The following is a 24,360-nucleotide window of genomic DNA, read 5'->3' as shown; positions in this document are numbered from 1 at the left end:
ATGGCCACACAGAGAAGGCCACGGATATGGGAGGGATCAAAACCATAGCCACAACCACAAACCTGATGAAACCCAGAGAAAAGCTACTCAGAGGAAATAGAGGCCAAACAGAGAGAGAAAACTGGAAGCAAAACAGTCCCTTTAATATCCTGAGAGATAAGAGAAGACACTGTATCTGTGAAGCCATTAACAGGATGAAATGGGAACTTTCTGAGGATAAAGACCAAGATCTCTTGAAAGTTAAAGGCTCATGGATATGCATAGAAAATGCAGTCAAAGATTTGGAAGATGATGGCTCCTCAGAGAGGAGAATGAAGGACAGAGAGGTGGAAAGAGAGAGGTGGGATGAGAGTATGGGGAACTATGGAGAGCTCTGGGTCTGAGAGTTAGGTGTTCCTGAAGCCTAGTACAGAGCAACACAGGGGACGATGTCCTGGGGAATCAGGGAAGCGTCTTCCAGAAGCAAAGGACCCAAGCAGCTGGACTGAAAGGATGCAGGACCACCCAGCAGAGGCTAAAATGGAGTCAGGCATGTGCTGGGCGTCATGCAGGATGGAGGCGCCAGGAGGCACTTGCTCTCCCTGTGAGTCCTGGACCAGCTTGTGCACCCAGAGAAGCGCCTGCCCCCACCTGCTGGAGGATGTGCGGTCCAGGTCCAAGCCTGTGGTCTTCAATAGGCGGGGACCCAGAGCCAGGCAGCCAAGGGCTGAGGTACTGCCTGGGGAATGGGTGGGACGCACAGGCCAGCCAAGAACTCTCATAGACTCACCTTTCTCTGCTGTAAAGTGAGTGCATGAGGCTGTTCCTCTGAAGGGGCTGGTGGTAAGAAAATGAGAAAATGGGCAGATCGCTTGGTCAGCCACAAGGCTGGGCATTCCCAGCATTCTTTGGGTCCCCCGGGCAGCTGCCTGCACCTCAGAAGCCTTTGTGGAATGGCCTATTTACTGGGGGTGGGTGGTGGGGGAGACTCACCGTGGACTTGGTCATGTTCTCCAGGGCCAGCTGCATGAAGGACTTCTCCCAGGTCTCCTCCAGGGACTCACTGGCTCCAATGACTGCCCCTAGGACGTGGAAGAGCTGGAACTTGTGCCGAGTGGAGATCTGTGGATGGCAGGGTGGACACAGGCTCAGGGACAAGTTGGGTCTGATTAAGTGGGGAGTCACCGTGGGAGCAGCAGTTAGGGGGCGGTGCGTAAAGAGGCCAGCGAGGAGATAGCATAGTGGACACATTTGGCCATCCATGCAGCAACACCGTTGTGAACAGCCCTGAGCTAGGTTCTGCAGAGACAGATGAATAAACACTTGTCTCCATCCTCAGGGAACTACCAGGGGGTCTAAAGAGCATTCTACCAGTTCATCCATTTATTCTTTTATCTATCCATTCATTAAAAAATCCAGATAGAGCTTAACCCTAATCATCCACCCAATCATCCCTCCCCTGTGACTTTAGGCAAATTACTTCCCTCCTCTAAGTTTCAGCGTTCTCATCTCTGAGAATCATGATAGTCTATAGAGAGACTGTTCAGAGGATGGTCCACACATGTTGGTCTACTTTCCACCCACCCCCTGCTGGCTCGCTGGACACATGGGGAGACTGACTTGCCCCAAATCATGGCTCTGCTGTCCGGAGGAACCAAGGTCTGAACCCGCTTTGGGTCTAGCCCTGCCCTCCCCTCCCCATGCCCGCCCTGAAGAGCCCTAACAGCTCCCACCTGCTGGTTGTTTACAAAGTAGTCGTGGATGGTTTCTAGCACCAGATTGGGGGCCCCGTGCGCCATGCTCTTGATTTTCTTGATGATGTACCTCAGGTGGAGGGAGTCTGAACCACTGAGGTCCCGGAGCAGCTTGAAGCAGATGGCTGAGGCAGAAGGAGTGAGGGTGGGTGTGCCGTGGGGGCCACTGTGCACCTGCAGGGCTGGGCGGGCAGGGGAGGGGGTGGGGAGGGGCTGGGCGGGCAGGGGCGGGGTGGGACGGGGCGGGGCGGGCAGGGGCGGGGCGGGGCTGGGACACACTGGGCGATCCTGGGGCTCCTAACTGCTCTGCCCGTCCTTCTGAGGTTCAAGGGAAGATCAGAAGCAAGAAAGCAAGCAGGGAATGCATTCTCGCTCGCTCGTGCAGTACTCGTTCCATTCATCGGTTCACTCCTTTTCACCCATCCATTTACCCATTCGTCTATCATCCATGTGTCCGTCTATCATCCATGTGTCCGTCGATCTGTCCATGCACCCATTTATCCATGTCTTTCTATCCATCAATCCACCGGTCCACCCACCTGCCTGCTCATCCTTATGCTCATTCATCAGTCCATCCATGAATAAATTTATCCATCTATCCACCTTGGGTCCATCCGACCTTCCATTCCTAAATCCATCTATCCATCCATCTACTCACCATTCACCCATTTAAAAATTCATCTACCCATCCACCCACCCTTAATTTATCTGTTGATAGATTAAGCATTCATCCCTCCATCCCTCCATCTGTTCTTTCCTCACCGCTTCATCCTCCATCCAGTCACCCAACATTCAGTGGTGTTCCTTTATTGTAAGACTGTGTGCGTGGCTCCAAGGGGAGTCAGGGCCCGGCTCTGTTCTGAAGGAGCCTCCAGCCCAGGAGAGCCCTACCCAGTATCGGTGGACTTGAGTTCTGTGGGGAAGTTGTCTAAAAGGCCCTAGGCACACAGAGAGTGGAGGGATGATAAATCCTAAGACGGAGAGGCAGTCAGGACTGGCTTGCCAGAGAGGGTGGCATTTTAGCTTTGCCTACAAGGATGAAGGCAGGTCATCCTTTGAAGGAGGGGGAAAGCATTCCAGTGAGAGGGCCAGGTGTGAGTTGAGGTTCTAGGGTGTGAAAGGTGTTGGATGAGGGTGGAGGGAAGGGCTGAGAGAGGGCATTTGGGGCTTCCGATGGTGTCTCAGGAGGTGTGAGGAGGCCAAAAAGGATGTGCAGGAGGCACTGCTGAAAGCTGCACCAGATCCACGCCTCTTAACACCCCAAGGTCCTGGAGGGTGGGCTTGCTCTGGCCCTCGTTCCCGGGACTTCCTCAGGTGGAGGGACTGATGGGGTCTGCTGGAACCGAGTCCCGGGGCCGGGGGTCACCTGCATTGTAGGCTTCCTCGATGAACGCCGTGTGCTCCTTGGGCATCAGGGCGGCCTGGCTGCTCTGTGACTTGCAGAGCAGGATGGTGGTGGGGTGCCTCTGTCTGTCCCCATGGGCAGAATTCTGAGGTACCGTCATGTAGGACTGGTTCTTTGTGAATTCAGAGATGTGGGAGGAGATTCTGAAAGGGAAAAGGGGCCTTGGGTGTATGCATCTGAATGGCCCCATGTGTTTACTGAAAGAGGTGCTGGAGAGGCCAAGAGGATGGTATTATCTAACTAGAAAATTCCAAAGAATCTAAAAAACACCCTACCAGAACGAAAAAGTGAATTCGGCAAGTTGGCAAATATAAAGTCAGCGTAAAAAAATTAGTCACGTTTCTAGGTACCAGCAATGAACTGCGAATTAAAATAAAAAGGTACTATAAACAATAGCACTGAAAATCATGAGATGTTTAGGTATAAATGTATCAAATAATTGTAAGATCTATATACTGTAAAATATAAAATACTGTTGAAAGAAATAAAGACTTTAATAAATGGAGCAACGCACCATGTTCACAGATTGGAAGACTCAATATTGTTGTCTATTTTCTCTAAATTTATCTAAATATTCAATGCAATTTTCATCAAAATCCCAGAAGCATTTTTTTTGTAGTAGCCAACAAATTGTTTCTAAAATTTATATGGAAAAGTAAAGGAATGAAGATAGCCAAATAACTTTGAGAGAGGAATTGGAGCACTGATATTGCTGATTTGGAGGTTTATAATAAAGTTACAGTAATCAATGCAGTGTGATATTGATGAAAGCACAGAAATACAAACAAATATAAAGCAAACTATAGAGTCTAGAAAAAGACCCCCATGTATTATGGTAAAGGTGCAACAAAAGTAATTCAATTAAGAAAGGATAGTCTATTCAATAAATGGTGCTGCAATAACTGGATAAACACATGTAAAAAATAAACCCCAATTTATATCTCACTACAAACATAAATTTATCTCACTATAAACATAGGGTTAGGGCTTCCCTAGTGTCTCAGAGGGTAAAGAATCTGCCTGCAATGCAGGAGACCTGGGTTCGATCCCTGGGTCAGGAAGGTCCCCTGGAGAAGGAAATGGCAATCCACTCCAGTACACTTGCCTGGAAAATCCCATGGACAGAGAAGCCTGGTAGACTACAGTCCATGGGATCGCAAAGAGTCGGACACGACTGAGCGACATCACTTTAACTTTCTTTCACAAACATAAATTAACTCAAAATTGATCACAGACTTAAAGTAAAACCTAAAATTCTAAAACTTCTAGAAGAACATGTAGGAGTAAATCTCTGTGATCCTGAGTTGCACAAAGCAGTCCCGTATGTGACACCAAAGGCACCATCCATAAAATAAAAAATTGGCACATAAGTTCACCAAAATTAAGAATTTCTGCTTTTTGAAAGACAGCTACAACAAATGAAAAGATAAGCTTTGGACTTGGAGGAGTAATTTGCAAATCACATAGGTGATAAAAAACTATGCTTGAAATATACAAATACCTTACGAACAAAACACAACCAACCTAAGAAAATACAGGTAAAAAGATTCAAATGACATTCCACTAAAGGAGAAAAACAGATGGCAAATAAGCCCATAAAAACTGCTCCACACCATTCCCCAGGGGGGAAACAAATTAAAACCCCAGTGGGATATCAATATACATCTACTAGAATGGAGAAAAGAAAAACCAGAAAATACCAAGTGCTGGTGAGAAGACAGAGTAACTAGAGTTTCCATCATTGCCTGCGGAAATGCAAAATGGTACAGCCAGCATAGAGGGTAGTTTGGTACTTTCTTAGAAAGCGAAACCTACATTCACCATCCAACTCGGCTGTTCTACTCCTAGGCATTTACCGAAGTGAAATGACAACGTCACACAAGAATCTGTACACAGATGTTTACCGTGGCTTGATAATAACCCCAAACAGAAAAAATCCAAATGTCCTTCGACTGGTGAATGCACCAAAAACTGCATTTTATTTCAGGACCCACAGAAATACTACTTAGCGGTAACGAGAGGAGTGACTGACGAAGGAGGCCACATGGAGGCGGCTTACGTGTGTTACGCTGTGTGAAAGAAACCAGACCCCCAAAGCGACGTGTGGCCTTGTCCCATTTTTGTGACATTCTGAAAAGGTGAAACTATACAGGCAGAAAACAGATCAGTGGTTTCTGGGGATAGCGGGGTTGCTGGAGGATTGATTACAAGAAGGGGCACGGGGAATTTGCAGGGGGGATGGAGCCGTTTCATAGCTTGTGTGTGGTCGTGGCTGCACCTCTGTAAGAGTTTGGGACACTGGATGAGTCCCAGTCTAGAACTGGGACTTCCACTGCAGGGGGCGCAGGTTCGATCCCTGGTCAGGGAACTAAGATCCCACATGCTGTGCACTATGGCCCCTAGAAAATTAAATTAATTAAGAAAAAACTTGTAGAACTGGACACTAACAAGGGTGAATTTTACTGTATTTAAATAAGAAATACTTTAGCTATTGAACAACAACATAGCTAAGAAAAAACAAACCAAGAACAAAAGAAATAAGAACAAAAATGACCCCCCATCTCATTTCCTTCTACTATTTCTTTTTTCTTAAATATTTATTTACTTTTCACTTTTTGGCCATGCCCCGAGGCATGCAGGATCTTTGGGGCTTTCAGGATCTTATTTCCTCAACCAGGGATCGAGCCCATGCCCCCTGCAGTGGAAGCTCAGAGTCTTAACTTCTGGAGCACCAGGGAAGTCCCTTTTTCTGGCTTTTTCTTGCTCACTCCACCCACCCTAGGTGCAGAGGGCTCCCGCTACTTCTGAACCTGCCGGACACACTTCTACCTCAGGACCTTTGCACTGGCTGTTCCCATTTGGTGAAACCCTCCCTCCAGAGCGCTGCTCAGCTCAGCCCCTCACCCCCCTTCACTTCTTTGCTCAGTTGTATTTTTCTCGATGAGCTTCTTTAAACTCTGACCCTCGCCCCGCACTCTCCACTCCCTGACCGGTCGATTTCCTCCCACCCCCCTTTCCAGCTTGTAACACTGTATGATTCTCTGGGCCAGGTCTGGTGTTTATTGCTGTCTCCCCCACCGGAATGCAAGCCAGGAGAGAGGGCTCTTCATGTCTTGTTTCCAGCTGTGTCCCCAACACCTGGAACCGTGCCTGGCACTCCTCGCAGGGACTCAGCAAACGTTTGTGGAAAGAACGGTAGAGTGATGTGTCCAGAGCAGCCATCAGCCCCGCTAGGCTCTTCTGGGTCCAGCCCTTCCAGCTCACTGGGATCCTGGCGGTCTGTCCTCTGCAGCCTCTGCACCGCGTCAGCTGCCCGAGCCCTTCCGGCTGACCTTGGGCCTCTGCTCTCCTGTCTGCCCAGAGCGTGTGTCCTCCCCCTCCCCGTCCTCCTCGACCCCTTGTTGGGGCCACGTGAAGTTGCCTTCAGCCTGCTCGCCACGGTCAGCGCATCCTAGAGTAAGGGGTGTGTCCCCTGGCTCCCTGATGACTGATGGCCCTCCTTGGCTCCTGCTGAACTCACAGGAACCCTGGCGGCTCCACTGACCAACCCCTGGGCCTTTTCCTTCCCAGTCCCCCTGGAGGTGTGCTGGCTATCTCTCTCTGGGTCCCCCACATGTCCCAGGGAAGGCCCTGGGCGAAGGCCCAGTGACTGACCGAGTGAGTGGATGCTGCTGGGGGTGTGCTCCTGGGAGGAGCCAAGGTCAGCCCTGGACAGCGGGACCGTCCTCCCGTCCACCTGGAGCTGCTACCTTCAGCTCCCCTCCCAGCTGGCTTTCCTGCCTGGAGCATGGGGGTCTTCCCCTTCCCTGGCCACGTCCAGCCTGAGTTCCCTCTGCCCCTCCCCACCATCTGCCTCTCTGGGGACCAGTGACTGTGTGGTCAGCGGGGGATTCTCCCGGGCTGTACTTCACCCCACCACCCACCTCACACCGCTGCCAACGAGGATGGGCTTGTGTCAGGAGCTTGATCCTGTCTGCCGTGTCCTCACACCAACCCCACGAGGCGCTGAGACACAGAAGAGGCTCAGCGACCCATCCCAGGACACACAGCCTCTGCAGGACAGCATCTGTTCAGACCGGCTCCGACTCCAAAGCTTGCATCCCAGGGATGTGACCACTGGGGCTCAGTACACACACCGCCCCTCCTGGAAGGCCCCCCTTCCTACGTGCATACTCAGTCTCTCAGTCGTGGCTGACTCTCTGTGACCCTATTGACTGCAGCCCTCCAGGCTCCTCTGTCCATGCAATTCTCCAGGCAAGAATACTGGAGTGGGTTGCCATGCCCTCTTCCAGGAGATTTTCCTGACCCAGGGATCGAATCTCTTAAGTCTCCTCCATCGGCAGGTGGGTTCTTTACCCACCAGGGCCACCTGGGAAGCCCCCTCCTTCCTATGGCCTCTCAGAAAACCAGCCACTCCCATGCTGCTCCCGGAGGGCTCAGCCTTTCACACCGAGCCTGGCCCCTCCTGCACCCTGGAGGGGCCTTGGTTGGTCAGGGTTGACCACAGCTACCAGCGAGATCTGTGTCTCACCCCAAACCCGCCTCCCAGTCCCGCGGCGACCAGGACTGAGTGTATTTTAAAAGACAGGAGAATAGGAACGCAGTTAGCAGACAGCTGCAGGGGGAGCGTTTTCTCGCCCTAGACGTGAGGCGGGACGCGGCAGAGGGGAGACCGGCCTGAGCACGCGGGCAGAAGCGACGGTGCAGAACAGAAGAGCTGCGTTCCGAGGCAGGCTGGGCAGCTCCCTCGGGGACAGACACGACCCCAGAAGCACAGGCAAGAACCTCACCTGGGAACCCCCTCAGGGACAGCCTGGAGAGCCGACGTGCCCCAGTCCCCACGCAGAACACCATGGGCCTGGGGACCCAGAGAGGGAGGCTGCCCTCCAGCTTCCAACCTGCCGCTGGACTCAGGAGACGGAGCTGCCCTTGTGCCCACCTGGGGCGCAGGGGACCCCGGGCCACAAAGGCCACAGAGGACCTCCCCTTTGTGCATATCCCTCAAGTCTCTTAGGAAACAGGCTGCTGCGCCCTCTCGACGAGGTTGAGGTTCCGGGCAGCAGAGGGACAGCATGCCCACTGTCTGTCCATCCGTCCACTCCATCTCACACCACTGGTCCCCACAAGCATCGGCAGCTATAGGCGATGTGACGGCAAAGGCCATGCTGGAACTCGAGACCCCCTCTCTCCCTGCACCCAATCGCCCCACCCTGCCGCCCCCCACCCTCCTCTCCACCACATTGAGGGCTGTGAGGTCAGTGTCCACCCCCAACTCCCACTCCAGGGGGCTGCTGGCATGCTGTAGGACCCCTCCGTCCTGGGCCCAGGCTCTGGGGGTCCACCCCTTGCTGCCCTGCCCTGCAGGGGGCCCCTGCCCGGTACTGGGCTGACCTGGGGTTCTGGGACCTGGCTGAGGAGGTCCTGTCTGTGCTGGCGTGGCTGTGTGGCTTTTCTGAATGCTGCGCGTCCATGTTGGGGTGCAGTCTGGAGGTGCTGCCCACTCTCTCCTCATGCCCGGCCGAGCAGCTCTATCTCTGGGCTGCCCCTCCCCCGCCCCAGCCAGCCCTGACCTCACCCCTGAGGTCACAATGCTTGCAGCACCCACGGCACCTTGCCAAAGACAGGGCTGTGGAATCGAACACTGTGTCCTGGGCACAGCCCATGTGTGAGTGTGTGTGCGCGCGCGTGCACGTGTACACCTATGCCCTCAGCATGCCCCTCCACCTCTGGTTCTTAGTTGTCTCCTTCTGGACACCTGTGGATCTGGCTGACACGCTGCTGCACCCTGGAGACCCCCTGAGGCAGGAGGCCCAGCTAAAGCCCGCCTGGATTCCCGACCTAAGCGGCTGCAAGGCAGTAAACGCATGGTCTTAAGTCCCCGAGTCTGCGGTTGTATGTTCCACAGCGACGGGTAACTTACTGTGTGTTCAGTGCCGGAAGCGGCAGAGCTGGGACTGAATGGCCTCCCAGTGGAAGCCCTCTGGGCAGGTCCGCAGTGGGCTGCCTGCTCGTCGTCCCCTAGTCCAATTGCATGGCTACAGGGGAGCTGGGTCCCGAAGACAGACCAGGGCTCCCAACAGGGATGCTTGTCAGCAGACTCCGCTGCCAGAGGCCCCAGGGTCCTCCCGTGTGGAGGGGCGAGGAGGCCTCAGGCAGCGGACGGTTGGTGTCTGGACCTGCTGGTGGGCGGCCCACCCCCAGCCCAGCTGGCCCTGATCTCGAGGAGTCCTCGCAGCCGCGCTGTGCCTGCAGCCCCTGCGTCCTGGAGACACACACGTGTGGGACCCTGGCCGTGTGCAGGAAGCTAGAGTCAACAGATAAGAACTGCCTACCGCGAGGCCTTGGGGGTGTTGCAGCTGCTCCGGGGGTCAGCCCCGCCTCTCTGGCTCTGCCGGGCAGGTGACCTTTCCGAGGCTGTGACCTCTTTAGAAACAGGGGCTGATGATGCCCCCTCCCCAGCTGGTTCTGAGACTTAAATCACTTTTCCCCGAAAGGGGCTTGGTAAGAGATGGGTGCCCAACACAGCATGGCTGTCCGACTCGGTGGGCAGCCGCACCAGGGCTAACTGCAGCAGAACTTCAGGATGTCCCATGAGAGGGGGCTCCTGGGTATGCACCCTGTGTGGGGAGGAGCCTGAGGCTGAGAGTGAGGAGGGGCAGGGTCCTGCTCGTCCAGGCAGCTGGGGGATGGGGTCTTCCCCAAGCCTTTGGCTCAGCTCACTCTGATGGGAGCACGTGGGACAGTCCTGTTCATTGCCCGGTTCACCCTCGCCCATCCTTCAGCACCGTGAGAGGGACTGCTGAAAGCTGGGTCCATGAATCACAAAGGAGGGTCCCTGGGAGACTGGATCCCACAAAGCTCCCAGAACAGGTGTCGACAGTGACCCTTCTCAGGGCTGGGCCCCCACGCCTCCAGGGTGGCTCCCTGTAGCCACTCTGTCTGGTGGCCTACAGACTTGTGTGATCAGTACTTAAATGCTCAGCAAGTTGAGGGTTACTTGTTAAATACCACCTTAGAAGCCCACAACGGAAGGGACGCTAATAAACACAGAGGTAATAAGTGCCCCAAGCCCATCACTTCTTGCTAATTGCATCTATTTTACTGTCACCCGTGTCCTAGAGGTTATTTACGTGTCTCTGTCTGTATACGGGGCGGTATCGTGCATCTCTGCCAGACTCTGTATGCATCCATCACAGGGGCAGCTGGGGACCAGCCGTGGTGGGAGCCTTTACACCATGGTCGTGGGCAATGCTGCAAGTCAGGGCCTTTGGCTTCTTTCTGTTTTGGTGAGCCATTGTTGGACATCGACCAGGCTGACTGGGCAAGGTGGGCCAAGCAGTTCCTCCCCTTAGGAATCTGGAATTGGGGCCAAGAGGGAAGCACTGGGTTGGGGTTCTCTATAGCTGCCCACCCTTCCTTAGGGCTCCAGGCAGAAGGGAGGAGAAAGCAGGGTACAGAGAGAGGCCGGCCCCCAAGGGGATGAGCCGGGGGGGGGGTCCGGTTCCTGGGTCCTGGCCCCAGAACTTCCCAGTGGGCCTTCTGGGCTCTTGGAATGTACCTGGATTACAGGGAGGCAGGTTTTCCACAGAACTTTCCAGCAAGCCCCAGATGGACAATGCAAGAGCTGCTTGTGGCGAGGTGGGGTGGGGGGGACTCCTGTTCCTGCAGGGTCCAAGGGGGGGCTGGATGTTAGGGTGGGAGTGGATGAGCCTCCTGTGGGGACAGGTGCCAGCCCCAGGGGACACTGAGACTTGGGGTCTGATCCTTGTCCATCTCGTGCTACCCTTCACCATGTTTGAAAACGGTGAGATGTCAGGGCTGCAGGTCCCCGGCTGGGTCATGCCGCCTGCCTGCTTTCCCCATGAACCTCTCAGAAACTGGGGAGCACCTTCAGCGCCGGGGGTGGGGGGACCACCTCTGCCGCGTGTGGGCTCCCAGCTTCATGGCCACTTTTCATAGTAATCTGGAGGCCGGGTGTGCTCACCTCCCTGCGATCGGGATGATGCTCAGAGAGGGTCAGGAACTGGCAGGAGGTCACACAGCAGCCAACAGTGGAGCCAGGTTCAAAACCAGGCCCTCACAGCTCACTCCAGGGGGAGCACGAGGCCTGTGAACCATCGCGCACCCGTCTCCGCAGGGTACCCGTTCCTCCCCAGGGACCTCGGGCCAGTTCCGCCCGAGCCTTCCCATCCCGCCGGCAGATGGCGCTGCGGGCCCAGGCAGGACTCGAGGCGGGGGACCCGAGGGGCGGGCCGGCCGGGCGTTCCCGCAGAGATGGGCTCGCCCGGGGCCACAGCCTTCCTGAGCGCAGACGGCAAGTCGGTGGGGAGGGGGCCTCGGCATCCCACCGCCCAGGCCCCTGGCACACTCCGGCTCGCGGGCTCCAGCCTGGACCCTTAGGGGAGGAGGATGCTGCTACTGCCCCAGAGAGGACCGGCCTGACCCAGGGCCCAGCAGCCCAGCCCCTGCTCTGCTATCCAGGCTGCTTCTTTCTGTCCCCCTCCATGCCCACCCCAGCCCCCTCAGTTCCCAGTCACAGCCAGGCCAGCCCTCTGAGGCTCTGCAATGCCTTCCTCCTGGAATGCCCTTGACAAAGAGTCTTTGCTGGACCAAACTTTAGCCGGGCTCCAGAACCTTCTCCTGGGCCCATCCTTGCTCTTCCTCATAAAGTGCAATTCTAGCAAGAACAACCCCCCCCTTCCTTGTCCCCTGCCCCGCGCCCCCTGCCTCTGTTCAGGGTCCTCATCCTCTGCTCTCTCCCAGGTGAGGTGTGAGCACCCGGCCTGCCTCCAGCGAGAACCCTGGTACGTGGATCTAGCTAGACTCTCCCTACTCCTGATACCTCCTGCTAGTTATTTTCCATCCACTGATGGCCCCCACCCCCTCCGCCCTGCTCCTTGGCTGTAAATCCCCACTGCATCAAGAGCTGAGCCGGTCTCTCCCCCTGCACGGCCCATCCCTGCACCTGCAGCCATAACCGCACGTGCAGGAGTCTGGTCTTCACCCGGAGTCACCTCCTCCCCTCCACACCTCTGCTTTCCTAAAGAAAATCCCGCACTCTCCTATTCGCCCTTGGAGACCCCAGTGCAGGAGATGCGGGTTCGATCCCTGGGTCGGGAAGATCCCCTGGAGGAGGAAATGGCAATCCACTCCGGTCTCCTTGCCTGGAGAATCCCATGGACAGAGGAGCCTGGCGGGTTTCAGTCCATAGGGTTAGAGCTGGGAGCGACTTAGCAGGCTGGCAGACAGCTGGCCCAGCCTCAGGAACAGAGCTGGGAGTCCAGTCCCGGGCTCCAGGCCTTCCTGGCTCAGGGAGGTCCTCCCCTGCGGAGTGTCCGGTGGGGCATCAGTGAGGGTACCTGCCTGACGGGCCCTCGGGTTCCCTGGTCCCTGAGGTCAGCCCCTGCCAGCCACCCAGGCTCACCGGGCTCTGCCCATGCGTGCAGTCCTCGCCTCTAGAACCCTCCCTGCCGTCCACCCGGCCCTGATCCAGGCAGTTCCTGCCCCTCCCCCAGCCTCCCAGCCTGGGGGTGGATCTCTGTTGGCCCTCTCTCCCCACAGGCCCTGCACCCCATGAGGGTGGACACCCAGAGCCACCACCCTGCTGTGCTCCAGTGTAAAGTCGGCACCGACAACACGCCCACTGGGCGAAGGCAGCAGCTGAGACCTGGCTGCCCAAGGAGGGGTCCCGCCTCGTGTCTCTGGGGCCTCCAGGGTGGGGGGGGGGGCCGTCAGCAGAGGCCCTGGCCCCCAAGCAGGCGCGCTGCCAGAGGTGCCTCCCGCTCTTCCAGGCTCCCTCCTCCCTCCACACCCCTCTCCTAATCTTTCACAGAAAAAAAAAGGGGAAAAAGGCCAAAGAAAGAGGTTTTCTTCTCCACTTTCTGAAAATGAGATTTTAAAAATAACCAAGAGGCGGTGCAGCACCAGGAGGGGATTATGTGGGGAGCCTGGCTGCGGGGGCCTGCCCGCCCCTCCTCCTCGACGGGTGCCCTGCCCGCAGCCAGCAGCCTGTGCCCACATCACACTCAGCCTGGCCCCCTCGCTCTGCCCTTCCCTCTGTGCAGTGGGGGGCCGGCGGGGGCGGGGCGAGCTGCTGAGAAGGGAGGTGACCGTGGAGATGGAGGAGGCAGAAACGCTTGGGTCGGGACCCCAGGCTGCAGGAGGCCCCCATTGTCCCTCGGCGCCCCTCCCGCGACTCACTGTTCAGCAGCTGCCTGGCCCCTCGGGGCAGTTTCTCATCTCCGGGGTACTTGCTCTTGCTGCCACAGGGTGTCTGCAGGGCCGGTCCTCAGCCCCTCCTTCCCTCCCTCCACCTGACGTCCCATCTCGGCTCTCAGTGTCAGAGTGTCATTTCTCCAGGAGGCTGACCTTGGCCACGGGATGGTCTCCGGGGGTTACCCCTACCGTTGCCACCACGGGTCCCTGAGAGTTTCCTCTCTCATCCTCATCCCAACGGGTGTCTGTTTCATGGACTTGACCTTTACCCTCTGTGCAGTTAGGCTGTGCGCTCCCTGAGGTGGGGGCTGGGGAACTATGGGTCTGCCCCACTCCCATGCGCTGGGCTCTTCCTGTCCCGGGAGCTCCATGCCAGCCCATGTTTCTTTGTCTGAAGGGCTCTCTGGCCGCTGGTGGGAGATTCAGGGCATCGCCTCTCCGGGGAGCAGTGCTTAACTCATGACTGATAGGGTGGGTGGGTGACTGGGCCCTCACCTTCAGACAGGCTCAGGCGGGGGCGCTGAGCCCCAGCGGCTCCCGGAGATGACCACTTAACTTGAATCACCCTGAATCACCCGCCTCCCTCTGTCCCTACCACAGGCCCTGGGGTCAAGTCCTGTCCTCAAATCGTTCCTTAGGGCCTGGAGCTAGGCTGAATAATGGCCTCCCAAAGAGAGCTCTGTTCCAATCCTTGGAACCTGTAATTGCTACCTTATATGGCAAAAAAAAAAAGGGCTTTGTGGCTGTGATTAAGTTAAGAATCCTCCGATGGGGAGATTATCCGGATTATCTGGGTGGTCCCTTAAAGCAACCACGTGCATCCTTATAGAGAAGGGTAGGGGGAGCTTTATCACAGACACAAGAGGAGGAGGCCATGTGCCCACAGGGGCGGGGGTGGGGGTTGGGGGTTGGGTGCCGAGGGATGCTGCAGCCCGCAGGAGCAGGGAGAGGGAGGGGCGGGCTCTCCCGGGAGCCGTGGGGGTAGCATGGCCCTTGACTACATCCCAGTGAAGCTGTTTTAAACCACTGGCGTGGTGGTGATTCTCGCAGCAGCGCTAGGAAGCAGTACAACGAGCTTCAGGGAGACCGGGCTGCGCACACTGGGCCTGTCCTAAACGTGGAGGCAGGCCGGCCAGCAGCTGTCCCTTCCAATGCTGAGCACCCGGCCGCCCAGCTGCAACTACATTCCCCAGCCTCCCTTGCAGCCAAGAGCAACCAGGTGACTTAATTCTCGCCCTGGCACTTGAGAAGTGAAATGTACAATTTCTGTGCTTAGTTGCTTAGTCGTATCCGACTGTTTGCGACCCCACGGTCGCCAGGTTCTGGCTGCAGCCTGCCAGGTTCCTCTGTCTATGGGTTTCTCCAGGCAAGAATAGTGGGGTGGGCTGCCATGCCCTCTTCCATGGGATCTTCCCGACCCAGGTATCGAACCCAGGTCTCCTGCACTGCAGGCAGATTCTTTACCATCCGAGCTACCAGGGAAGCCCGAGGCTACTGGAGTGGGAGTGGGTAGCCTATCCCTTCTCCGGGGAATCTTCCTGACCCAGGAATCGAACTGGGGTCTTCCACGTTGAAGGAGGAATCTTTACCAGCTGAGCTACCAGGGAAACTGCTGGCAGGAGAGGGTCCTCCACCCTCCTCTTCCTGGTTGAGAAGGAGATGGGAACAACAGTGGATGAGACCACGCCTCAAGGGGTGGAGCCACAGCTGGAAGGAGCCTGGCCTGCCCTGGAGCCCTGGACGGGCTGGATGGCGGCAGGTGGGCCTGGACCATTGGCCGGCACCACCTTATTGAAGTTGCTCTCTGTTACCATGGTTTGGTGGTTACCCTATTACGCAGGGCTTGAGTGGCTATTGACAGGCTTGTCTTGTCCACAGTGTTCAGTGACCATTTGTAGAAGGTCAGTGTCTGGTTTTTCTCCTGCGTTGTCCCCACCATGCGGATAGCAAGCGGCCGCCCAGGGTCACCGGGCTGGGCTGAGCTGGTACGACGTCTGCCCTGAGAGCTGGCGTCTGGTGGCCCATGTGGAAGGGTCCCATAGGACCCTGGGAAGCAGGCAGGAGAGCACGGGACCCGCGGGCCCAGGTGCAGGTGGGCGGCCGCTGTGCCCGGAGCCTGTGGGGGTCCTCTTTCTCCGTGAGAGCACCTTCCTGGACAGGGGCTCCAGACACACTGGTGGGTGGGAGGCAGGGAGTGCCAGGCAGGGCTGTGTGTGTGTGCTCAGCTGTGCCAGACTCTTTGTGACCTCATGGACTGTAGCCCGCCAGGCTCCCCTGTCCATGGGATTTCCCAGGCAAGAACACTGGAGCAGGTTGCCAGTTCCTACTCCAGGGGATCTTCCCCACCCAGGGATCCAGCGCGCGTCTCTTGTGGCCCCTGCATTGGCAGGAGGATTCTTTACCACTCTTTACCTCTTTACCACTAGCGCCACCTGGGCTCTGGGTCGCCGCTTCTCAGGGCCGCCACCGGCACTCGGGACCCGAGTCTCCCTGATGGAGGAACTGGTCCCCAGGTGCCTGTGCCCAGAGCACCTGGCCGTCGTGGGCCAGGAGCTGGGCTGGGGGCTCACACGGGATAAATATGAGGGAGCCGTGCGCTCCTCTCTCACCAGCTTGAGGAACACAGGGCGATTCTCTGTGTCCTGTGCTGCCCCCGTCGTTTTGTTAGTGGACATAAAACACGCTCCCCAGGGCTTCCAGAGGAGAGCTGGAGGCTGTCCAGCCCCTTGCCGGGCTCCAAGGTTCAGAGCCAGCAGGGAGGGATTAGCCCGGGCGGGTCACTGGGGTGAGGATGGAGGTCTCCGAGCACCAGGGTAGGGTCCCCACGGCTCCTGAGAAGGGCCAGGTGAGCCGTGGCGGGTCAGGGGAGAGGCCCCCGTGCCTGCTGACCCTCCCCACCAGCCCCAGGGCACTTCCGGGTGGGGTCACTTTAAATGCAAGGTTCTCTCCTCTCCAGAAGGCCCCTCCCCCAGTCTCCTGGGCAGCCAGGTAAACAAGCCTGACCCCAGGCTGCTGACATGGCTTCCCCCTGTTCCGGGGACCCCAGCCCAGCAGGTCTGCCCCCGTGTCCTGTAGCCACTCCAGGTGAGACATGTGGAGGGGGTTGGGATGGAGGAGAAGTGGGTGCTCGTGGCAGCTGGGCTCTGAGAATGTGGGAGAGAAGGCAGCGCCCCCACCTCTTCCTGGGGGGTTTCCCCGGGGTCACACAGCAGGGCAGGGCAGGGTGGGGGCGAGCACCCCATCTCCTGACAGTTCTCCTTTCTGTTGTCCTGCAGCCCCTGGACCCTGAGCCGGGACGTGGGCCAGGGTCCTCCTCACTCCTCCAAGCCCTTCCAGTTCATTCTCCGGCCCCCTCTCCCACCTCCCTAAAAGCCCAGGGCAAGTCCCAGGTCCTCAGAAGTACAAACTCTTGGACTTCCCTGGTGGACCAGTGGCTAAGAGTCTGTGCTCCCAATGCAGGGGGTGTGCGTTCTATCCCTGGTCAGGGAACTAGACCCCACATGCCACGTGGTCAGCAATAACTGAAGGAGGTACACACCCACTGCCCACGCGGGGAGGGCTCTTAGCCTCCCGGGGATTTTGGGGCCGGGACGCTGACCCTTTCTCGACCTCTGCTGCCATCGCATGGGCGATCTCTCTCTTCTCCTGGCCCCTCAGCCCCCCAGACGCCTCTCTGAGAAACGTGGCCCCCAGCCGCCCATGTGGTGGTCGTGCCTTGCCAGCATCCAAACTGCAGCCTGGTGCTGACCCTGATCTGGGGGCCAGGACTCCAGCACTCTGTGGGCAGAACCGTAGTCCGCTGTTTGCAGCCGGTTCCTCCTCCTCCTTGCCCTGTCCCCCCCACCCCGACGCCCCCGTCCAGCTCTGCAGTGATCATCACACCCGCACCACACCCTCCTGCCCTGGGCCCGCTCTCGTTTGATGGCACCCCCCGCCCCAGCTCTCTGCCTACTCCTTGCGGGCACCCGCAGAGCTGGGGATCAACTCAACCAGGCTGATGCTCCCATTACATTCCTGGCGGTGAGCTGCAGGGGTGCTCCGCGCCAGGGTCCCACGGCATCCCTCCTCCCGTCCAGCCCCTCCTCTCTCCCAGCAACCGCCTGGCACCTCCGCTCCCAGCGCCCACCCTCCTCTCCCTCTGCACACTCAGCTGCTGGCCTTGCTCCCACTCTCACGGAGAAAGAGGACCCCCACAGGCTCCAGGCACGGCGGCCGCCCACCTGCACCTGGGCCCGCGGGCCCCGTGCTCCCCCGCCTGCCCCCTGCATGAACCACCCCCTTCCCAGCCGAGACCCAGCCTGGCCTCCTGCCCACGGCCATCACTCCAGCACCTCTCCAGCCTCCTCTCCTGCATTCTGACATTTTCTCTTTACGAGATCTTTCTCACCAACATAAAAGCACACAGCTACACATCCTGTCTCCTGACCCCACTTCCCTTGTAGCTACCGCCCTATTTCTCTGCTCCCCATTTTTAGCAAAAATCCTGGAAAAGGTTATTTGTACATGCTGCCTCCCCGTCTTTCCCTCCCGTTTGCTCTGGAATGCAGTGGACCCAGCCCCTCCTTCCTGGACTTGGCCACAGCAGCTCTGGTCAGGGTCGGGGGTGATCTCCACACTGCTGAACCCGAGGTCAGTTCTCAGGTGCCCTTTGACGTGACCCATCAGCAGCTCAGGGGCTTCTCAAGTGGTGCTAGTGGTAAAGAACCCGCCTGCCAATGCAGGAGACATAGGAGACGCGGGTTTGATTGCTGGATTGTGAAGATCCCCTGGAGGAGGGCATGGCAACGCACTCCAGTATTCTAGCCTGGAGAATCCCATGGACAGAGGAACCTGGTGGGCTACGGTCCACCGGGTGGCACAGAGTCGGACACGACTGAGAGACTTACATGCAGTGTATTCTAAGGGGCAGCTCAGGGCTCAGGACCCCCTCCCCACTGACTCCCAGAGCCCCAGGCTCCCCTTCTCCTCTCGCATCACTGCCGCTCCACTTCCTCTCCCTGACCTGGGGAAGCTGGGGGCCCAGGCCGGCTTCTCAGGCTTCTCCCTCTCTATTCTCACAATCATGTCTAGTTCTGTGGCAGTGAGAGCATGGGTCCTAACTACTGGACCACCAGACTTTAAATGCCATCATCTCTCAGGAGTCTGTCTGTCTGTCTTCAGCCTGGAGCCCCCCTACCTCAAGCCCAGACTCTAACTAACTCTGCTCTCCACCTCTTCCCCGGTCTGTCTGAAGGCATTGCCGGTCCAGAATTAGACTCTTGAGCCTAGCCCCAAGTTGCTCCTCTCAGTACATGGAGCTTCCTTTCATCCAGTGGCTCAGGCCAGAAACCATGTGTCTTCCCTTTGCTCCCCTCCCTTTCCCCCACCAGCCCCTCCATCGGCAGAGCCTGTAGGCTCCACCTTCAAGACACAAGTAGAACCAGCACTTCTCTCTGCTGAGCCCCAGCCCCTCTGCCCTGGATCGCTGCCCTGGCTGCCTTGTGGTCTGTGTGGCGGCCCTCACCCCTCACCTGTCTGCTCCGCAAACACCAGACCCACCTGGCTAAACGCCAGTCAGGGGTGTTCAGTCCTCTCCTGCCGCCCCCCAGCCCGGGGCCCTCCCCTCTTCTCCACAACTCTCCTCACCCCTGGCCCATAGCAACACCCCAAAGCCTCTCCCCACAGCCCACCCGCCTGTTGGTACTAAGTGTGAGGCCAGGCCAGTGGTGTGGACATCAGTGCGGTGCTGTGCCTCCGGCCACTCACCCTGGAGGCCTTCAGGGAGGAGGTGTTCTGGTGGACAGGACAGGCTGCCCGAGGTGGGGGCACCTCCATGCTGCCCATTGAACCTGAGGCCCCTGCAGGGCTGCCTCAGAGCTGTCCAAGGTGCTGAGTGTACTGGGCCCTGAGCCAGCCTCTCTGGCCTCACACCCTGCTCAGAGCCGGTCCACGGCCTCTCCTACCTGGGTCTGTGGCTCTGGAAGCAACCGCTATGGTGCTGAGCTAGGAAGGCACTTCCCACTGACAAAGAGGTTCACAAAGGTTCATGACCTCATCCACAAGGATGGCAGAACAGGCTTGACTGTTTCCATTTTTCAGATGGGGAAACTGAGGCTCAGGGAATCCAGAACCCAGACCAGGCTCTCCCAGGTGAAGGAAGGACCTCTTACCCAGGTCTGCTGGCTCCTGTCCCTGGCCTGGGAGAAGCCGAGTGTGTGTTGTACACAGCTGTGGCGGAGCCTGGCACACAGCAGATGCCCCAGGGCACTTACAAGGGGAGGAGAGTCATTGTCCAGCGGCTCCTAGCAGGAGGGTGTGGCACGGTGGAGTGCTCCTGCGGCCATCAGTTCAGGGCGGGTCTCTCTGGGTCCGCATTCTCACCAGGAAAACAGTCTGAATGCTGTCGCCCCTCACAGGGGTGCGGGGTGAGGACCTCAGAACTCACGGTCAGAGCCTTGTATGGGTTCATCCATCGCCTCCTCCCAGGCCCTCCCCCTGAGTCCTGCCTTGTCTTCAAGGAGCTGCCCAGTTGGTCCTGTGTCCCAGAAGCTTATCTATACCCAGGGAGGGCCCATGGTTGCATTGTTGAGTTCAGGACCCCCAGAGCTAAGCACTTTGCTGAAGGAAGCAAGGAGGCAGCAGGGGAAGGGTCTCTCCTAGCAGCTCACAGAAGGTGTGGGCTTGGACTGGTGGCTGGGGCTGCTGGCTGGGGCCATGGGTGGATGGGCCTCATGGGTGCAGAGGCCCCCAACCAGGGGCACAGTGCTGCGTCCATACACACGTGATATCTGAGAGCAGACTCCGGGATTTCACTAGACCCCTGCTTCCTGGGAATCCATGTGTGAGCCAGCGATCAGACATGTCCCCATTTCTCCTGGAATGTGCTCCTGGAGTGGGGAGGGAGGGGGGTGTCCAACAGACACAGCACCAGCCCAGCTTCCAACCGGATCCTTCTCCGTGGTGAAGACGGTCAAGCCGGTCGGCCCCTGATCCCTGTGCCCAGGCAGGGCTCCCCCCTCCCTCCATCTGTTGACACAGGCCGGCTCTGGCCCCTCCGTGCTCGGCCTGCTGAGTCCTCCTTTGAATTCACCCTCACCTGGCTCTGTCTCCCCTCCCCCTTCCCCGCGGTCCATCCTCTGCCCAGGCCCAGGATCGACTTTCCACTAAGAGTCGTCAGGTCACCCCTGCTCTCTGGGGATGACCCCAGGTCCACAGCAGGCTCTGCGTGGTCCCCGCCAAGCTATCCAGACTCTTCCCCTTCTGGAACTTTCCGCCCAAATAGTATGTAGTGGCTATATTCTAACACACCTCTCCGGGCCTTTCTGCCTCTCACAGCTCCTTAGCGCTGTCCCTGGAAATTAGTCTCCCTCTCCGGTACCCCTCCCCTCTCTGTCTCCACGTGGCCCGCCTTGGCTTCTCTGGCTCAGCGCGGGTGGCTGCGGGAGTCGCTTATCCCTGGCCGCTCCGCGATCCTGCCTGCAGGCCCCGCTACGCCCCAGGAGCCTCCGTTCCCGGACATCTACCGCGGGGACGCGCAGCTGTGGGAGGCGCACTTCCGCGGCATCGGGCGCGCCTACCGCGCGCTGGGCAAGGAGGACGACTTCGCCATCCGCGTGCTTACGGAGGACTTCACGCTGCCCTTCCCGTTCGCCTGGCCGCCGGGGCCCGACCCGGCCCACGGGCCGCTCTTCTACGACCCGCACGATCGCACGGGCTTCGACTTCCTGCTGCGGGGCCCGGGCGCGCCGCCCCCCGTGCTGCTGCGGCCCCTGCACAGCACGGCGCAGGCGGCGCTGCGCAAGCGGCGCCTGGAGCAGCTGGCGCTGAGCTACGCGCACGCGGGCGCCGGCCCCCGGCCCGGCCTGGTGCTGCTGGCGCCGGTGCCCGCCGCCGCGGGCAGCGCCTTCCCGGGGCCCGAGGTCGCCTCCCCCGGCGGGGTCGCCCCCCGGCTGGGCTAGCGCGGCCCCGAGATTGTCAATAAAGTGTGCAGAGCCTCTGCTTCTCCCGCCCCGAGGCTCTTTGCCAGACACACCTGGGCGGGCATCTGGTCCCAGGCAGATCCCCGGGGGCCGGGTCCGCGGTGGTGTGGGATGTCCACTTTGTCCCAAGTGGATAATGAATCAAGGCGGGAAGTCGGAGTGGCAGCCTGGATCGGCTGGCCAGGCCGGGAGCAGCTGTGGCAGGGAGAGGACCTGGGATAGTGGGGGGTGGATGGCCCTCTGGGACCCCGTCACAGCCTCTTGGTGGGCATTAGCACCCCCATGCTGCAGGTGAGGACCCTGGGTCCCAGCGCTCCCGGGAGCAGCTGCGACTTGGTTCCCATGTGACTGCAAGTTCAGCAGGGGTCCCGTCTTCTGGAACAGAGGGGCATCAGGGTCGGGGGTGGGGCGTGGATGGAGAGCTGGGAGGGAAGGGACACAGGAGTTGGAGCGCAGGGCGGGGGAGGGACGGGGAGGATGTGATGGGGAAACAGGTGCCAGGACACAAACATCACACCGGCAGCCCAGTTCCCAGCCCGCTGCTTTTCTACCGGCCCTCTGTGCTGGCTCTGCAGAGAAGAGGGTCCTCCTGCCCCCCACTCCCACCCCACCCCTCTTACAGGGCTGAGAGATCGGCTGAGGCCGTTGCTGGCCTGGCCTCCATCCTGGGTGTCTCCCTCTGTAGTTGAGAAGCTCTGGCAGAGGCCAGTCTATCGTGGGCTCCTGGTGCCGGGCAGAGCCGCTGGACGCAGGACCCGGGTGACCTTCTCCTCCCACCTGCCGGCCAAGGCCCAGCCTTCCTCTTGTTGGGGGCTTGGATCCCAGGCGTGCAGGAGGCAGGGGGCTGGAGGGCACCTTCTTACTCAAGTACAGATGGAATCGGAGCTTTTTTTCCCCCCTTTCTTCTAATCCAGGAGTTATTTATAGCTTCCTGGTGGTGGGCAGAGATGGTTTTTCCAAAGTCTTGCTTGGTGTGCAGGAAAACCAGGGACAAGAAATGCTCAGCTCTGGAGGACAGGGGCTCAGGCTCTGCAAGAGGGGTCTTCAGCTTCTCCCTTCAAGACCCCTGACCCTGTTCCAGATTCCTTTCTCCTTGTGGACCATCTCTCCAATTTTATAGAGACATATGGCTCATTGGAAAAGACTCTGATGCTGGGAGGGATTGGGAGCAGGAGGAGAAGGGGATGACAGAGGATGAGGTGGCTGGATGGCATCACCAACTCGATGGACATGGGTTTGGGTGGACTCCGGGAGTTGGTGATGGACAGGAAAGCCTGGTGTGCTGCGATTCATGGGGTCGCAAAGAGTCAGACACGACTGAGCGACTGAACTGAACTGAACTGATGGTGGTTACACCGCAATCCTCATGTGTGTGAATCCTGATGGGGTAACAGAAATGACGTTAGGGACTCTATCAGTGTCCCTGTGTTGAATACTAATTGTTCGGGTTCCCCCAGAAGCAGGCCCTAAACGTGGATTTGGGTGCAGGTGACTGATGCGGGAGGTGACCCTTGGAAACATAGGTAGGGGAGTGAGGAGGTGAGACAGAGAAGGGAAGGAAGCCAGTGGGGGGCATGCTGAGCGGCTAGGTAGGCCTGCAGGTGGATGGAAGCCCCCTGGGAGACTGTGTGGGGACCGCCGCACCGCCATCCTGCCTCCGGGACAGGGAAGCCAGGGTTTAAGCTCTGCCTCCCTTGTGGTGCGGGGACTGAGCCTGCACTTCACCCAGAAACAGCATACACGGGGAGGAACTGTTTAGAAACTTTTATAAGGTGCCAGAGTAGCTTTATAAGTGTAAAGTGTGATAAGAATTTGGAGTTTATATTTAGTATATTCCTTAAATAGAAAATTTTCTAGAAATGTATTTTTAATGTGGTTTATGGAAGTATTGGGGCTTCCCAGGTGGCACTAGTGGTAAAGAACCTGCCTGCCGACGCAGGAGACAGATGCGGGTTCGATCCCTGGGTCCAGAAGATCCCCTGGAGGAGGGCATGGCAGCCCACTCCAGTGCTCTTGCCTGGAGAATCCCATGGGCAAGGAGCCTGGTGGGCCACAGTCCATGGAATCGCAAAGAGTCAGACACCACCGAGCGACTGAGCATGCATGCATGGAAGTATTCGCCTGTGACATGTTGGAAATAAAAACGTGGCCCTTTACCACCTCTAGTTTGAGAAGAACTGACCTAGGGGAGAAAGATAAGTAACCAAATAAGTAACCTACTAAAGAAACAAACATGATTAAAAAAAAAAAAACGCAGTAAGTACTATAAAGAAAATGAGTAAGGACAGGTCTCATTTCAAACACAGTGGTCATGAGGCCCTCTTGGAGGAGGTGACATTTGAGATTGGAAGAGTGAGGAGGGCTCCAGGCAGAGGGGACAGGCTGTGCAAAGGCTGAGCAATTAAAAATAAAAGCTTCAAAGGTCATAGGACTGGAAGCAGGGGGTGCAAGGCCAGAGCACAACGAGCAAGAAGAGACTCTCATTGATGAATAGCCTTCCCCTTATGGGGAAGACTCTAGAATCTTCCCCACAAGACTCTAGGATCCCAAAGCCCTTTCATGTATACTGCATCTTTTCATCCTCCCTGTGGTTCCATGAGCTCAGTGGGTAGAAGAGGGCCCTGGGGCCTAGAGAGGGGAAGGGACGTGCTCAAGAGCATAAGCCAGCATGTTACTAGAACTCCACATTATAGCCACAAAAGGCCTGGCTTCAACAGGCTTAAATGGCAGAAAGTTAAAAAGGATGGTTCATGTAACTGGAAGATCCAGAAATAAACTGAGATTCAGGTAAGGTTTGATCCAGGAGCTCAAGGTTGGATCTAGCCCTCAGACTGTCTTCCTTAATGATGGCACCATGCCTGATGCACCTCCTGGCTTTTCAGTCTCCCTGGCCACTGACAAGGAGAGAGGCCACTGGCTTCCCAGAGCTCTCATGGAAGACTGGATCCATCTCAAGCCCCAAGAAGCTTCCCTGAATGGCCTATTGGTCCAGTGGGGTCACGTGTCTAGTCCTAAATCAGAGAGTATCCTGTGCTGACTGACCTAGGCG

At 57.8% G+C, this 24,360-nt stretch overlaps 1 protein-coding gene across 1 annotated transcript in view; it reads right to left on the bottom strand.

Moving 5' to 3' along the window:
- Positions 1-8,609, bottom strand: part of LOC129626527 (maestro heat-like repeat family member 5) — a 58,749-nt gene extending 50,140 nt beyond the window's left edge. The window contains 4 exon segments of the mRNA XM_055545648.1: positions 973-1,101; positions 1,713-1,858; positions 3,100-3,281; positions 8,530-8,609. Coding sequence (XP_055401623.1) covers positions 973-1,101; positions 1,713-1,858; positions 3,100-3,281; positions 8,530-8,609 — 537 coding nt within the window.
- Between the last annotated feature and the right edge of the window lie 15,751 nt (positions 8,610-24,360).

Source organism: Bubalus kerabau, chromosome 14 (assembly GCF_029407905.1).
Source record: "Bubalus kerabau isolate K-KA32 ecotype Philippines breed swamp buffalo chromosome 14, PCC_UOA_SB_1v2, whole genome shotgun sequence".
Classification (NCBI taxonomy): domain Eukaryota; kingdom Metazoa; phylum Chordata; class Mammalia; order Artiodactyla; family Bovidae; genus Bubalus; species Bubalus kerabau.
Note: the sequence above shows the minus strand (reverse complement) of the source record. Positions and strands in the feature narration are given on the sequence as shown.